The sequence below is a fragment of the Musca autumnalis genome, unplaced genomic scaffold (assembly GCF_047663935.1).
Source record: "Musca autumnalis isolate F117 unplaced genomic scaffold, ASM4766393v1 scaffold_1, whole genome shotgun sequence".
In the NCBI taxonomy this organism is placed as follows: Eukaryota; Metazoa; Arthropoda; class Insecta; order Diptera; family Muscidae; genus Musca; species Musca autumnalis.
In genome coordinates this window covers 296,879,017-296,896,064 of record NW_027411644.1, presented here as the reverse complement: position 1 = coordinate 296,896,064, position 17,048 = coordinate 296,879,017, and the positions used below count along the sequence as shown (strand labels likewise).

Sequence of the window (17,048 nt, the reverse complement as noted above, 5' to 3'; positions counted from 1 at the left end):
ATATGGAAAGAACATTTTTCCATACTGTATACCAAAGATCCAATCCAAGATGAGGTAAAGACATCAATAAACCGGCTCAAGAATAAAAAGGCAGCAGGAGCTGATGGCTTACCAGCCGAGCTGTTCAAAACCGGAGGAGACACGCTAATAAGGTGTATGCATCAGCTAGTTAGCACGATCTGGCAGGAAGAACGTGTACCCGACAATTGGAATCTATCCTGTGTCCCGTCCACAAGAAAGAAGATAAGACTATATGCTCTAACTATAGGGGCATAAGTCTTCTCCCTATTGCCTACAAGATAGTGTCAGGGATATTGTGCGAACGACTAAAGCCTATGGTCAATGAAATAATTGGACCATACCAATGCGGCTTTAGATCTGGCAAGTCCACCATAGGCCAGTTATTTACACTACGACAAATCCTGGAGAAGACCCATGATATGCAGATCGACACCTACCACCTTTTTGTCGATTATAAGGCAGCCTTCGACAGCCCCATACGCCCAAAGGTATTCCAAGCCATGTCTGAATTTCGGCTTTCTAAGATGACTTTAGCTGACACTAAGTCCTCAGTTAAAATAGGACATAACCTCTCCGAACAATTCAGTAACAAAAAAGGTTTCAGATAAGGAGACAGTCATTCATGTGACCCGTTCAACATTCTGCTGGAAAAGCTTATACGAGATGCAAATGTCAAAAGAAATGGCACAATCTACAGGAGCAGCCACATCTTAATTGCGTATGCTGATGACATTGACATTATCGGACGATCATTAAAGGAAGTAAATGATACCTTTAAGAAGGAGAATCAGCAAAAGTGGGTCTGGAGATAAACGGTGAAAATGCGTCCATAGAGCACGGACCACCAGGAAAACTTCGCATACCTCGGCACCGCATAAACACAACAAACAACATCAATTGTAAAATAAGAAGAGAATTGTATTGGCCAACAGATGCTACTGAATTAAGCAGTTTAATAACAAGGCCACATCTCGTCAAACAAACCAACGCTTTACAAAACACTTATACTACCCGTGCTTATGTATGGTTCCGAAGCCATAAATGCGCTTTCATTTTGACTTTATATGTGTAGATTAAGTTCAAAGATGAGCCATTTCGGTCCACTCCTTTAGGCACCTACCTCACAAAGGTTCAAACGTTTTCACTAAAATAATGCGCACTATAAGTCTCGAAGGCAATAACCGATTTGGTCTATACTTTATACATCGAAAAATTTTTAAGAGAAATGTCAACTCCTCACAAAATTCCCAAAAAATGCGGTTTAAGATCTGCTCTCGAATCGCGTTGATCTTTGTTGTAACAACTTGTATTCGATGCCCCCATTACAACGCTAAATGTTTTTTCCAGGGACAAGTCCATACTTCCTGAGAAAATAGCCCGAAAGCTATGGCACCATGTGTAGTTGCTCTCCTTAGGATACCTTCCCCACAAAAGTTCAACATTTTTGTTTAAGTGCAGTTTAGGATCTGTTCGATGATCTTTTGACAAATTATACCTGTGCTACTCTTTGTGGCCAGTCCATGCTTCCCGACATAGTGTTACAAAATCTCTATGTTATACGGTGACCAACTGAAATGACAGGTGGGCACAAATATATCGAAAGGAATTGCTCCCAAAATTAGATCCACAGACATGGATAGACGATTAAGATGGTGTGAACGATAACTCTCGAAGGGAGCAATCAATTTGCTACAAACTTTGCACATCCTATTATTCCTTCCAGATATAGATCAGGTTCGAATATGGAATATATCGGTCCACTTTTTCTTCGGTTACCTCGGATACCACATAAAATTGGGAAAAAGTTAAGTTTAAGAGCTCCTTTCTGATCGTTTTGATTTTTTTTTCAGTAGGTTGTCCTTGTGGCTCCCTTTACGACGGTACAATTTCTTTTGGACGCAAGTCCATACTTCCTGAGATAATAGCCTAAAAGCTCCAAGAAACCTTGACGGCACCAATTAAAATGGCAAATCCGCATGATTACTCTCGCAGGGAGATTCTGATTGGTCCAAACTTTGCACATCGTATTATTTCATCTATCAGTAACATGTCGGAATATGGACTATATTGTCCCGTCCTTCGAGTACCTCCCACAACAATTTGAGAAACGTGCACATTAATAGCCCCTCTCTGATCGTTTTGAATTTTTTTCAAAACATTTGGGTAGTACCTAAGATAACCCTCGAGAAAAGAAACCGATATTGTACAAACGTTGAACATCAAATTATTTCCTACAGCCCCAAATTATGTCCAACTATTGATTACATAGGACCACTCTTTCGGGTACGCCCCAAACAGAGTTTGGAAAGAGTGAAGTACAAGCACTCGTCTGATCGTTTTTAAATTTTTGATAATAGTTCTGTATGCTATTGATTAATTTTTTAGGGCCGAGTCTGAGGGTACATCTCAGTCGGCACAGCTGACTGATACTTTCTTACTTGTTTCAAAACTACTTAGATAATGATAGCTCAATTAATGCAATCAATTAAAAAAATCCATCACATTGCGCCGTATGAACAATATTTGAAAGTGTTATAAATGCTAGGACGTATTTTTAAAACAAAATGTGTATTTATGGACGGCCCTAGGGGCAACTTAATTGTCATCTTTATAGACGCTTCTAAGGACACAATTATAGAAATCCCTAAAGGCGTGACCCAAAGGTCACCTTTACAGATGTCCCTAAATCTTACTTTCTTAACTGGCCCATTACAGAACATTTGTTCCATAGACTGAACTAAGAAAAGATCTCCAATTCCGTCTGTTTTTCGCTTCGCTTTCTGGAATTCCGTGCCTTTTCATTACTTCATCCACTTGTATGCTCCATCGAAGCTTAGGCCTGTCGATTCTGCGTGCACCGCCATGTGGCATGTATTCATATGCCTTTTTAGCAGGTTCATCATCGCTTAATCTTATGATATGGCCTGGCCAACGCAATCGTTGCATCTCGATACGTTTAACTATATTCATGTCTTTGACGTCGATATTCACCGTCAACGCAAATCGCACGTAGATCTTTCGAAGAATTTTCCTCTCAAACACACCAAGCACTGCCTTATCTACTTGCGCAAGTACACATGCTTCGGAGCCATACATTTGCACGGACAGTATCAGCGTTTTGTATAGTGTTATTTTTGTTTGACGAGATGTGCTTTGTTTTTAAATTGTTTATTTAAACCATATTAGCATCTGTTGGCCAATACAATTCTTCTTCTTATTTCACAACTGATGTTGTTTGTTGTGTTTATGGCTGTACCTCAAAATTATAGGTACCAACTTCCACAGTTGGTCCGAGCTCTATGGACGCTTTGTGCGTCGACATCATCAATTTGGCATCGACCTTCATAAATGTATCAGTTAATTCCTTTACTGTTTTTCCCATGATGTCTATGTCATCAGCATAAGCAAGTAACATGTGGGTATTTGTGTAAATTGTGCCATTTCTTTTGACATTTGCATCTCGTATTACCTTTTCCAGCAAAATGTTGAATAGGTCACACGAAAGGCTGTCTCCTTGTCTTAAACCTCTTTTGGTACTGAACTGTTCGGAGAGGTTCTTTCCAATTTTAACTGAGGACCTAGTATCAGTTAAAGTCATTTTACAAAAGCCGAATGAGCTTTGCGGGGATACCAAATTCAGACATTGCTTGGAATACCTTTGAACGTAGCGGGCTGTCAAAGGCTGCTTTATCAACGACAAAAAGGTGGTAGGTGTCGATCTGCATCTCTTGGGTCTTCTCCAGGATTTACCGCAGGGTAAATATCTGGTCAATGGTGGACTTGCCAGGTCTAAAGCCGCATTTGTATGGTCCAATTATTTCGTTGACCATGGGCTTTAGTCGTTCGCACAATATCCCTGACACTATCTTGTAGGCGATAGGGAGAAGACTTATGCCCCTATAGTTAGAGAATACAGTCTTATCTCCTTTCTTATGGACAGGACACAGGATGCTTAGGTTCCAATCGTCGGGTACGCGTTCTTCCTGCCAGATGGAGCTGATGCATACATCTTATCAGCGTGTCGCCTCCGGTTTTAAACAGCTCGGCTGGTAGGACATCAGCTCCTGCTGACTTATTATTTTTCAGCCGGTTTATTGCTGTCCTTACCTCATCTTGGCCGGGTGGTATACATTCAATACCATCTTCTGGGATTGGATCTGTGGTATCTTCGTTGACTATTGGATACCAACAGTTGGGAAAAATGATCTTTCCATATCCTTAGCACACTATCTGATTACCTTGCTGGTCTCTACAGGAGGATGTGCCAGTTCCAAAGCCATCAGTTTGATGTTTTACTCTTTGGTAGAATTTTCGGACTTCATTCTGTCTGCTGTACATCTCGATTTGTTCACTCTCCCGCTTTTCCATCTCTCTCTCTTTTTCCTGCGGAAAAGACGTTTCTCCTCTCTCCTTTTCTCCCGATACCTCTCTCGTGCGCTACGCGTTGCTACGGATTGTAAATTAGCCCTATATGCCGCATTTTTCTCTTCGGTAGCGGCACGACACTCCTGGTCATACCATGGATTCCTTGGTGGAGGTCTCTGGTATCCAAGTACTGATTTTGCGGCTGTTTGCATGGAGTGGGCAATGATTTGCCATTGCGCTGATATGTTATCGGGATGAGGAGTGCTTTGATTAAGCAATTGGGCTAGTTGAGTGGAATATGCTGTGGCTATCTGTTGTGTTTGCAGCCTATCGATGTCCAACTTCCGCGTTGTGTCTGTTCGTGCTTTATTTGCAACGTTTAGACGGGTGCGTACCTTTGCTGCAACAAGGTAGTGGTCCGAATCAATGTTTGCGCCTCGGAACGATCGTACATCCAAAACGCTGGATGAATGTCTTCCATCTATTACAACATGATCAATTTGATTACTTGTTCTTTGATCTGGAGACAGCCAGGTGCCCTTATGAATATCGAGATGATTAAATCTGGTACTGCTAACTACCATGATTTTTGCAGCTGCAAAGTCTATCAGTCTCATACCATTGTCAGATGTTTCACTGTGGAGACTGAATTTCCCGACTGTTGGGCCAAAGATATTCTCCTTTCCAATTTTGGCATTAAAATCGCCTAGAATGATTTTAATGTCATGGGCAGGGCAACGGTCATATGTTTCTTCTAAGCGCTCGTAAAATATATCTTTGGTCTGTTCGTCCTTTTCTTCAGCGGGAGCATGAACGCAAATAAAGCTTATGTTGAAGAATTTAGCTTTTATTCGAATTGCAGCAAGTCTTTCATTCACTGGGGTGAAGCTGGATACCAGATGTTTTAGTCTCCGACTAACTACGAATCCGCAACCAAACTCATGCTTTACGTCATGGCAGCTATAATACAGTGCGTCACCTTTAGGTGTTGTTGTGACGCCTTTCCCAATCCATCGTATTTCCTGTATGGCAGTAATATCGGCCTTGTACTTTTCAAGTACGTCTGCCAATGCAGATTCGCAAATCATGGTCCTTAAAACGTTTGCGGGGTTCGTCAACTTTAGAGGGGTTTGTTTTTCTTCTCTTTTCGTTTTTTCATAGTAGGATGTTTTTTCTAGGGGAGGGTTACTAACCCGACGCCCAAACCCAAGTTTTTAACGTTCTTATGGGTGAACGCGCGGCACATGTTAGCTCACTACCTTACCACGGGGAGGTCAGTGTCCACTTGAGATGAAAGAGGGACCAAGATAAATCCTGGGCTTTGCCATGTTAAAGCCGGTCAAGACCGTTGCTTGGTATCTTTCATCCCCTACGTCACCCTCAATTCACATAGGCTGAAGGTATATCTCTGTCGGCAAAGCCGACTGATACTTTCTTACTTGTCTTTTGAGTCTTTTATGAGGAATAACATAATCAAGAATGCCAGCCGCCTATGTACTGAGGCCTTTGGGGTATCATGATATACATCTCTAAGGGCGTCTTCACAGACGTCCATAAGATTAGATACATATATAGGCGACTCTAACAACGTCTTAAAATAGTGTCTTTATAGACGTACCTGAGGGTTTATTTCGCTATGGACGAAGTCCAAAAGCTATAGAACTCGGACCAGTAAAAACCATTCTGAATCACGTTTCCCCGTATGAATAGGGACACCTTCATTGGCCTTTATATACCTCCATAAGGGCGCTTTAAAGCCGTATTTAAGGATGTTCTAAAAGGCGTATTTTTAGGCATCCATAAAAGAATATTTAAGAGCGTTTATATAAGTCCCTAAGAGCGTACTGACGTCCCAAATGGGGACCTTTTAGACTTCCCTAATGATGCCTTTATGGACGTTTTTATATACATCCATAAGGGCGTCATTAAGGCCGTCTTCATACACGTCCCTAAGGTTGTCTTTATGGACGTCTCTTAGAGCTTCATAGACCTTTATAGACGTCCATAAGGGCATATTGTGTGGGACTTCGCTAGATATCACTTTTGATCTGTGTATTTATGGACGGTCCTAGGGGCAACTTCATAGATCTATATACAACGTCCAATAGTGGTGCTTAATTGTCGTCTTTATATACGTTTCTAAGGACAATTTTATAGAAATCCCTAAAGGCGTATTTTTGGAGCCCTTACGGTCGTCCCTAAGGCCATCTTTATAGTCGTCCCTAGGGCGTTTTATAGAAGTCCCTTAAAACTTTTTTATATAAGTCCCAAAAGTCACCTTTATAGATGTCCTTAAAATTATCCTTTCAAAAATTACAGACCTTGAGGCAGTACATTTGTTTTGAATCACCATACGGCGTATTACCAATGAATGGCAATATTATACATACGCCACACAGGACATATGTATTAGCAAGGGCGGCTTTTTATTCGTCCATGAGGTCATCTTTATAAAAGTTGTCATAAAAGTTAATTTTGTTTCTAATCTCATTAATTATCAATACATACGATTAATGCATTTTGTATTTCGAAAAAAAAAAACTAAAAAATAGCACCCAATCTTATTGTATATTTCAAATGTGTTTTCATTTCAACCAAATCTGAAGGATAAAGAACAGCATAAATGAAGGTTTGGGTGTTATTCTTTCGTTTACCTTTTCAAACTGGCGTGGAAATAATAAGCTACGTCTTTATAGAGGTCTATATGGGCGTCTTTATGGTTTCCCCATGGGCGTCGTTATAGCCATCCGCAAAGGAATTTTATAAACGTTTATAAAAGTGTGGATGGCTAACCATAAGTGCATCTTTGTAGACGTCCCTAAGGGTGTCTTTATAGATGACTTTCTTCTTTATAAACCACACAAACGAGTTGTGTATAGTTTTTACCTATTGATCCATTTAATTAAAATTTTATAATTTCTGTTATAAAAATAATTACTGGATATTCCCCAACAAAAAGTACCACAATTAGATATGCCAATGATAATTAAATAAACCTAACTATACCCAACCTTCATATATAAATTTTATTTTTATTGCATGCGTAATTACAAACATACTAATATATATTTTTATTAAGATATACTTTAATATTTACTTCAATTTTAATATAGTTTGCTAAAATACTTATATTTAGTTTTTGTTTGAGTAACCCCCTTATCTACCAGAGCTACTACCTCCTACTACAATTACTTTTATTAATTAACTAAATATATTTAAAATAAATTTATTATGCTAGAAACACAGTTGAATACACAAAATATATATTACTAGAAAAAAAACGTATAACAAACAAAACACAAATTATAATAAAATATTTTTTTTTCAAACATTAATTTCCCACCCCCACCCTCAAAAAGGTGGAGGTTATGCCCTGGATCAGCAGCAAACACAACATGGGCTTTGCATTCAATCGCACCACCTGGTCGAGCATACGAAAATGTGCCAAACATTTTTGTTCGTACGATGACTACAATTGGGACTGGTCGCTGCAGCATGTGTCGCAGCAGTGCCTGCAAAGAAAACTGCATGCCATGATTGTCAAGGGTCCAAGGGTATTTCACATTGGTGAATGGTAAGCTGGAGAAGTAAAATACTTTTGTTTTTGTAATTAAAAAAACAATATTATTCATTTATTTTAGTGGCGTCCATCACAAAAAGAAAAACTGTGAATCAAATCAGGTGATTTCCAAGGTGCAGCAGGTGTTGCGCATTGCCCGCAAATCTGGGCAAATATTTCCCAAATCTCTAACCTTAACTGTGGCAAGTCTGATTAAGAAAACCAAATTGCGCAAAGGCAACGGCGGCTGGGGTGATCACCGAGATCATGATCTGTGCATGAACATGACTTTACCAATTAGATGAATTTAATGAAACAATTTAACAAAATTAAAATTAACAACAACAACAAATTAATTTAAACTAAAACCAAATCTTTTTTCTACAAAACATAAAAGAAATTCTAGAAAATATTTCTCAACTCATAAGTGATAATGCTCTCTTTATAAGACCAAAACTTAAAACTCGACGCCTGACGTGTGCGTACAAAAATACAAAAACAAAATACATGTATTTGTTTTTGTTTTCAATTTGAAATACATGTATTTTGTTTTTGTATTTTTGTACGCACACGTCAGGCGTCGAGTTTTAAGTTTTGGTCTAAAAACAAAAAAAAAAAACAACTATAACTAAAACTAATCAACTGTAGAATATTTAAACAAATTTGATATACCCCATATAATGCTGCTTGAGATGAAGAGATTTTAAACTAAAAGAAGAAGTATGAAGAATAAACACCTAGGCTTCTCATAGACGTCACTAGAGGCATTTTTTATAGACGTACCTAAGGGCATCTATATAGAAGTCCCTCATTGCACTTTATAGACATCCATAAGGGCGCCTTTATAGACATTTACAAGGGCGTCTTAATAGACATCAATAGGGGCGTCTTTATAGACATCAATAGGGGCGTCTTTATAGACATCCATAAGGGCGTCTTTATAGACATCCATAAGACCGTCTTTATAGACATTCATAAGGTCGTCTTTATAGACGTCCATAAGGGCGTCTTTATAGACATCCATAAGGAAGTTTTGATAGACATCCATAAGGGAGTCTTTCTAGACATCCATAAGGGCGTCTTTATAAACGTCCATAAGGACGTCTTTATAGACCTTCATAAGGGCGTCTTTATATACATTCATAAGGCCTTATTTATAGACATCCATAAGGTCGTCCTTATAGACAATCATAAGGTCATCTTTATAGGCAATCATAAGGTCGTCTTTATAGGCATTCATAAGGACGTCTTTATAGACATCAATAAGGACGTCTTTATAGATATTCATAAGGGCGTCCTTATAGACATTCATAAGGTCGTCTTTATAGACATTCATAAGGGCGTCTTTATAGACATTCATAAGGGCGTCTTTATAGACATTCATAAGGGTGTCTTTATAAACATTCATAAGGTCGTCCTTATAGACATCCATAAGGTCGTCCTTATAGACATCCATAAGGTCGTCTTTATAGACATTCATAAGGTCGTCTTTATAGACATTCGTATAGGCGTCTTTCTAGACATCCACAAGGGCGTCTTTATAGTCATCCATAAGGCCGTATTTAAAGACATTTATAAGGGCGTCTTTATAGACATCCATATGGGGGTCTTAAAAGACATTCATAAGGGCGTCTTTATAGACATCGATAAGGCCGTCCTTATAGACATTCATAAGGGCGCCTTTATAGACATCCATAAGGGCGTCTTTATATACATCATAGGGGCGTTATTACAGACATTTATAAGGGCGTCTTTATAAACGTCCATAAGGACGTCTTTATAGATATTTATAAGGGCGTCTTTATAGACAATCATAAGGTCGTCTTTATAGACATTCGTATAGGCGTCTTTCTAGACATCCACAAGGGCGTCTTTATAGTCATCCATAAGGACGTCTTTATAGACATCTATATGGGGGTCTTATAAGACATTCATAAGGGCGTCTTTCTAGACATCCATAAGGGCGTCTTTATAGACATCCATAAGGACGTATTTATAGGCGCCTTAAAAGGCATCCATAAAGACCTACGTACATAAACTGCCTCGCCTGCTTGCCTTGCTTGCTTCAGATAAGTCCCAATTTACATTGGGCGAGTTTACTTGCGGCAATTGTCATTTGGTAGGAGAGAGAGGTTAGGCATATGGTAACCCTTTGCCTCTCAGCACCCTCTCTCACCAACAAACTGACAATTGCCGCAAGTAAACTCGCCTAATGTAAATTGGGACTAACCCCCAGTTTTTGTAACTTATTTTTGTTCGTTCGTCTATATTCGTAATAATTTAGGCATTCATATCTCAGCCCCCAGATGACATACACATCTAATTTTTCGTATACCCGTTCCATATATCGTTAAGGATTCCTCATTTAAAAATCAGCGCTCTACATTTGCGCTAAAGCAAGTAAATTGATCTACAAAATTTGACAATTCGTGTGAGAAGAATAAAAATTTTTACAAAAACTGGGGGTAAAAGAATAAAAAGAAAAGGGCAACCCAGTTCGAAATTTGCTCGGCCCTCTTTATTCTTTTATTTTTATTATGTCAGAAATCAAGCAGGAAAGCAAGGCAATCAGGCAAGGCAGCTTATGTACGCAGGACTTAAGGTCATCTTTATGACATCCGTCTTTATAGACATCCATAAGCGAGACGTTTTTATAGACGTTTCTAAAGGCGTCTTTATAGAAGTCCCCAAAGGGGTCTTTTTTGCCGTCACTAAGGACCCCTTTATAGACGGCCCTGAGGGCATCGTTTTGAACGCCTTGTGAACATCTCTATGGAAATTTCTTAGGACGTCTGTTTGGTCATAAAAACCTGTGTATTTTCATAGACGTCCATTAAGACATGTGACGTCTCTGATTTCGATTTTAGTTGAAATCTCTTTATTTTCGAAAAGAATCTCCAAAAATATTTTCTATAGATGTAGACAAAAATAAATATCTGGTGTTCGAAAAAGTTCGGTTACCGAATTTACCTTCCACTTCCCTGTAGTGGGATTCTGTAACTCATTTTTGCTGTTATCGATAATTGTCGGTAAAATTAAAATGCTTATAATTTCGATAATTAACGAAATTTTTCGGTAAGTTAACGATGAATAAAAAGTAGTCGCTAGCCTCTACCGGCACAAACAGTGATGCCAACTTTTCTTTATGTTTTTAGTCATAATTTTGCGATATAATTTGACCGATTTTTGTCGGTAACAGCAAAAATGAGTTACAGAATCCCACTACAGAAATAAGTATTTTGTTGTTGTATGTCTTGATTTTGTTGATTCTGCTCAGCTCCCAACTCAGGAAAGACGCCCCCTGAACAGGATTAGTCCATAATGAAAGTGAAGTTTGTTGAGTTCTTTTGGCTGGGCTGTCAAATCGAATGCAGTATATCATGCGGACCATTATTGCTTGCTGGGCAGATGTTATGCATTGTGCCATCAATCCTGGCCCAGTAAGAATTGAGGCGGTTACAACAACGGGATCTCAATTGCACCAAAACAACTCTCGATTGTCAAGCCAGCTATTGTTCTTCTGGTGCCACGGATGACGGATGATCTCCGGGGATGTTGTTCAAACAGTAGGCTCATATAGCCTGCGCTACTGCATCAGTATGAATACCACTTAAACCTGTCTGATATGCCTGTTAATGTAGAGGTTCTCTCTTGTATCATTGAATATCACCTCTGCAGATCATGAATATCACCTCTGCAGTTCACTTACATGTGGAGGCTTATACTACGTTTACATTTACGAAATCCACTCGATTTCAACTGTCAATTCCATTGGTTAAACGTCAAATGAAATCCAATGGATTTCAGATGAGTTTTCATTTGACGTATACGCAAAGGAATTGACAGTTGAAATCGAGTGGATTTCGTAAATGTAAACGTAGTATAAGCCTCCACATGTAAGTGATCCACCGAAGACATGAGGAGATATCCTGTTGCAGTTCTCAGGGCTACATTCTGCCAATTTTCTAAGTTTTGCCATTGCGTATCACTTACGTTGATAGACCACACTGTTGCTGCATAGCTTAACACAGACCGACCTTATACAAACTGTCGAATGTGATCCCACAGGACTTTGGTGGCGGATATATTCATATTCCTTGCAATTATAGAAATCTTGACAGTTACACCAAAATAATACAAACTGTTGACACGCTTGTCACAGCCTTGGAAGTTCGAAAAGTTGACGAGCTGACTATTAAAATCGTGGAAACGTGCTTAATTGAAGAATGCCAACGCATGAAAGGTAACGTACCATCAAATTCAATTCTCAAGACATCTGAACGCTCTGAAGAACGCCACGTAAAGCGATGTCATTTTTGTAAAGCAAAAGGTCATCTGAAAAAGGATTGCTGGAAATTCAAGAAAGCCAAGAACAATAATGTCAACAAAGCGAACGAGGCAAAAGACGAGAAAGCTGTTGAAGGTAACTATTGCTTTTCAGTCAATTGTGACGCAACATCGTGGGTTCTTGATTCCGGCGCAACATGTTCAAATCGTGCTCATTTTGCAACGTTGGATACGACCGTACATGAGTTAGTTACCGTTGCAAATGCAGAATCGGTTCATTCAAGTGGCAAAGGCAGTTGCAATGTCCAAACAGTGAATTCAAAAGGCGAAACATTTAATATCAAAATCAAAGATGTGCTGTATATACCATCCTTCCATGGGAATTTATTGTCGGTAAATAAGATATTAAAAAATGGATTTAAAGTTATATTCAAGGAATCGAATGCGAAAATTGTGGCTGCAGATGGAAAAGAGGTAGGCCATGCCGAGATGTCTGCTGGTTTATTCCAACTTCGTCAAAGTCAACATGCATTGTCTGCAACATGCAACTCGACCAACTGTCAGCACTATTGGCACAAATTATTCGGTCATAGAGACGTTGAAGCTCTTCGTGAAATGGAGAAAAGAGATTTGGTAAAGGGATTAAAGATACGTGATTGCGGTATAAGAAAGGTATGTGACATATGTATTCAATGTAAAATGACGAAGAAGCCTTTCAATAAAACCTCTGAGGGAAAATCAGTCAAGGTTTTAGATATTATCCACACTGATGTATGTGGACCCATGCAGACTGTGACGCCAGGAGGAAAGCGTTATATCCTTACATTTATTGATGACTTTAGTAGATATACACACGTCTACCTAATCAAAACCAAAGATGAAGTCTTGGATAAAATTAAATGTTTTTTTTAGAATTGATGAAGAATAAATTTTCAAGATACCCATCCGTTATACAATCCGACAATGGTGGTGAATATACCGGTAAGAAGGTGCGGAACTATTTGGAGGAGAGAGGAATAGAATGTCAATATACTGTGCCCTACTGTCCGCAACAAAATGGTATTGCTGAGCGGAAAAATAGATCCCTTGTCGAAATGGCAAGATGTCTACTGGCAGAAGCCAAACTTCCAAATGTGTTCTGGGGATAAGCAATAATGACAGCAAACTATTTACAAAATCGCACTTTCTCCAAAACGATCAGCATTACACCGTACCAAGTATGGGAAAAGAAAGTACCCAATATTAACCATTTGCATGTTTTTGGATCGAAAGCTCATGTCCTTATACCAAAAGAAAAACGCCGAAAGTTAGATGAGAAAACTGAAATTTTAACTTTCATGGGTTATGACCAGAACACAAAAGGATACAGATTTGTTAATCCAATTACCAAGAAGGTAACTATTAGCAGAGACGCAAAATTTACAACGACTAATGTATATAACGAGAGCAGTGAGAATTCAAACCACAACAACTCGGAAGTACAACTCGATGTTTTTACAAGAGAAGCAAATTCCAATAATACTCGTGATGAGGGTCATGTACAGAATTTAGCCGATGATATTCAGTCCGAAGAAGATGTATTTTTTGAAAGCATGGAAGATCAAATTGAAATCTCTTCAGATGATACAAAGGAACCACTACAATTGCGCAGATCAACTCGTGAAACAAAAGGAAAACCTGCTACAAAGTACGGGTATAGTGCTCAAAATAATGAAGAATTTCAGGAACCAAAAACTTTTAACGACGCTTTACAATCAGAACAGCGTACAGAGTGGATAAAAGCAATGAAAGAAGAAATAACATGTCTAAAGAAACTGAATACGTGGGAGCTCGTGGTACCTCCGCAGAATGCAAATATCGTTAGCTCAAAGTGGACATTCAAAATAAAACGGAATGCTGAAGGAACAGTTCAAAGGTATAAAGCTCGACTGGTAGCTCGTGGATACTCTCAAAAATATGGTCAGGATTATTTTGTATTAGAAGTTTTATTTGGAATGAATAAAATATGTATGTGAATAATTTAAAGTACTAACAATATAAAATTCAAAAACTACTCGATTCACACACTGGTTTATAAGAACAGTAGTATAACATATCTTAACATAATACTTCAACACTTTCCCTTGTTAAGAGATGTTAGACGTTTTGTTTTAATCCAATATTATCGCAAAGAAGCTTGAGTCTCATAGGTTGCAAAGGTTTTGTCATCAAATCAGCTAATTGATCTTGCGTTGGTATTTGTATAACTTCAAGCTTCTTTTCACAAACTTTTTCTCTAATAAAGAAATGCTTATTGTTGATGTGCTTTGTTCGTTTGTGATATTCTGGATTTTGAGCCAAGCGTACTGCGGCAGAATTATCGACATATAACACTGGAGTAGCATTTAGCCCAATCAATTCGGAATATAAACGCTGTAGCCAAATTACTTCTTTTGTTGCTTCAGAAGCTGCAACAATTTCTGCTTCAGTTGTAGACGTTGCTACCATAGCTTGCCTCTGGCTTAACCATGACACAACACCACCAGCAAATTTTATAACTACACCAGATGTAGATCTCCCAGTTTGCAAACATCCACCAAAGTCTGCGTCACTGTAACATTCTAGTTCTCGAGCTTGACTATTTTTATAAAATATTCCATGATTTATTGTCCCAGAAATGTAGCGAAAAACTCGTTTAACTCTGGTAATATCTTCCTTTGATGGGTTTTCTAAGGATCTTGAAAGGAACCCAACGCTATACGCTAAGTCAGGTCTTGTTCCCAACATGAGATACATTATCGCACCTACTGCTTGTCTGTAAGGAAATTGAGAAAACTTCGCATTTTCTTTCCCTGGTTCAATATTTTCTCCTTTCAGCATAGGCGATGAAACAGGTCTGCAATCAGAGAATCTAAACCTTTCTAGAATTCGTTTTGTGTATGCTTGCTGACTTATTGATATTCCGCATTCATTTGCTTTTATTTCCAGGCCCAAAAAATAACTTGCGTCTTTTGCCGTTATTTTAAATTCTCTTTTCAACTCTTCTAAAAATATTTCCAACTCATTCAGATCTGTGGCAGCAACTAGACCGTCATCTACATAAAGAGCTAATATTAATTTCTTTCCTTCTTTGTCTCTTATGTACACACAGGGATCTGCTTCACTTGCTATAAAGCCGATTTTTAACAAAAATTTCCCAAATCTGCGGTTCCAACAACGGGGAGCTTGCTTTAATCCATAAAGACTCCTTTTAAGCTTACAAACTCTTCCAGTACCATCATCAAAACCATCTGGTTGCTTCATGAATATAATTTCTTCAAGATGACCATAAAGAAAAGCGGTGGATACATCAAATTGAGAGATATGCATCCTCTCACTTGCAGCTATACTTATTATAGCTCTTATTGCTGCGAGCCTTGCGACTGGACTGAAGGTTTCACTGTAGTCTATACCTTTACATTGTTTGTACCCTTTGATAACAAGTCTTGCTTTAAACTTGTCTATACTTCCATCGGGGTTAGTTTTTACCTTATAAACCCACTTCGATGGCAGTGCTTTATTTCCCTTGGGCAGTTGACACAAATCCCACGTGTTGTTTTCTTTCAGGGAAATCATTTCAGAGTTCATTGCCTGAATCCATTGTTCTTTTTCAGTACTTTCAATAGCATCGCTAAAGCTCGTAGGGGTTTCAACTTGACTCATAAAATCTTGAGCAGCCATAACATAGTCATCAAACTTCGAATTGTGCAATGATGACCGATCTCTTAAACGGTTTCTTATTGAATTCTCATTTGGATTTTCTCTCAACTCAAATCCTCGGGATTCGCTCTCATTGGATAAATTTTCTTCGGAACATTCTTCAAAAATCTCATCTTCTTCCCAATCCGATTCAATACGAATATGGTCAACATTTCTTGATGTACATGGCTGATCGCGATTTTCTTCTAAAACATCTTCTTTTATTCCTTCATAGGCTTTAAATGGCAATTTTACTTCTTCACTTGTACTGTTTGAATCTTCTATTTTAAAATCTTGGATAGGATCGTCACATTTTGTAAGTTCTTCTCTAAATTTTACATCTCTAGATAAAATTACACTGTGATTCTCTTTGTTATAAATCCTGTAACGCTCCTCAGTGTCATAACCAATTAGATATCCTTTGATTGCTTTTGAATCCATTTTCTTCCGTTTCTGGCTGGGAACATGGACATAACATTCACATCCAATTATTTTTAAATGAGTAATCCTGGGTTTTCTTCCAAACCAAAGTTCATGTGGACTTTTACCATCAACTGGTGTCCAGCGAGTTCGATTCAAAATATAAATAGCGGTACGAACTAATTCAGCCCATATAGCTTCAGGAAATTGAACATTTTTGTTTGCGTATTTAAAAGTTCGGGCCATCTCAATGACAGTTCTATTTTCCCTCTCGCTTGCCCCATTCTGCTGCGGAGTGTAAGGAGCAGTTAGCCTCTGTATGACTCCATATTCCTTAAGTATTTCCCTTACTTCGAAATTATCGAATTCACCACCATTATCGCTCAAAAATTCTTTTATTGGATTGCCTTGATTTCTTGAAAGAGCTAGGACTTCCTTCAATGCGTTTTTAACTTCAGATTTTTCCTTCAAGAAATATCCAAAACAATATTTACTGTAAGCATCTTTAAATATTACTAAATACTTCTTTTTACTGAAAGACATTGAAAATGGACCACAGACGTCAGCTGACATTAACTCGCCTGGACTATTAGATACCTCTCTAGTACCAAAAGGTAAGCGATGTGATTTGCCATAAACACATGATTCACAAATTTGTCTGTCAAGTTTGACATTAATG

The 17,048-nt window shown here is 38.4% G+C and overlaps 1 protein-coding gene across 29 annotated transcripts in view; it reads left to right on the top strand.

Moving 5' to 3' along the window:
• The window catches only part of Mgat2 (alpha-1,6-mannosyl-glycoprotein 2-beta-N-acetylglucosaminyltransferase), a 138,022-nt gene extending 129,709 nt beyond the window's left edge, over window positions 1-8,313 (top strand). For all 29 annotated transcript variants that reach the window (XM_073961815.1, XM_073961810.1, XM_073961818.1 and 26 more), the window contains 2 exons: window positions 7,746-7,960; window positions 8,028-8,313. In XM_073961815.1, coding sequence (XP_073817916.1) covers window positions 7,746-7,960; window positions 8,028-8,250 — 438 coding nt within the window. In that variant the 3' untranslated portion in view covers window positions 8,251-8,313. The remainder of the gene's footprint in view (window positions 1-7,745; window positions 7,961-8,027) is intronic.
• The last annotated feature ends 8,735 nt before the right edge of the window (window positions 8,314-17,048 follow it).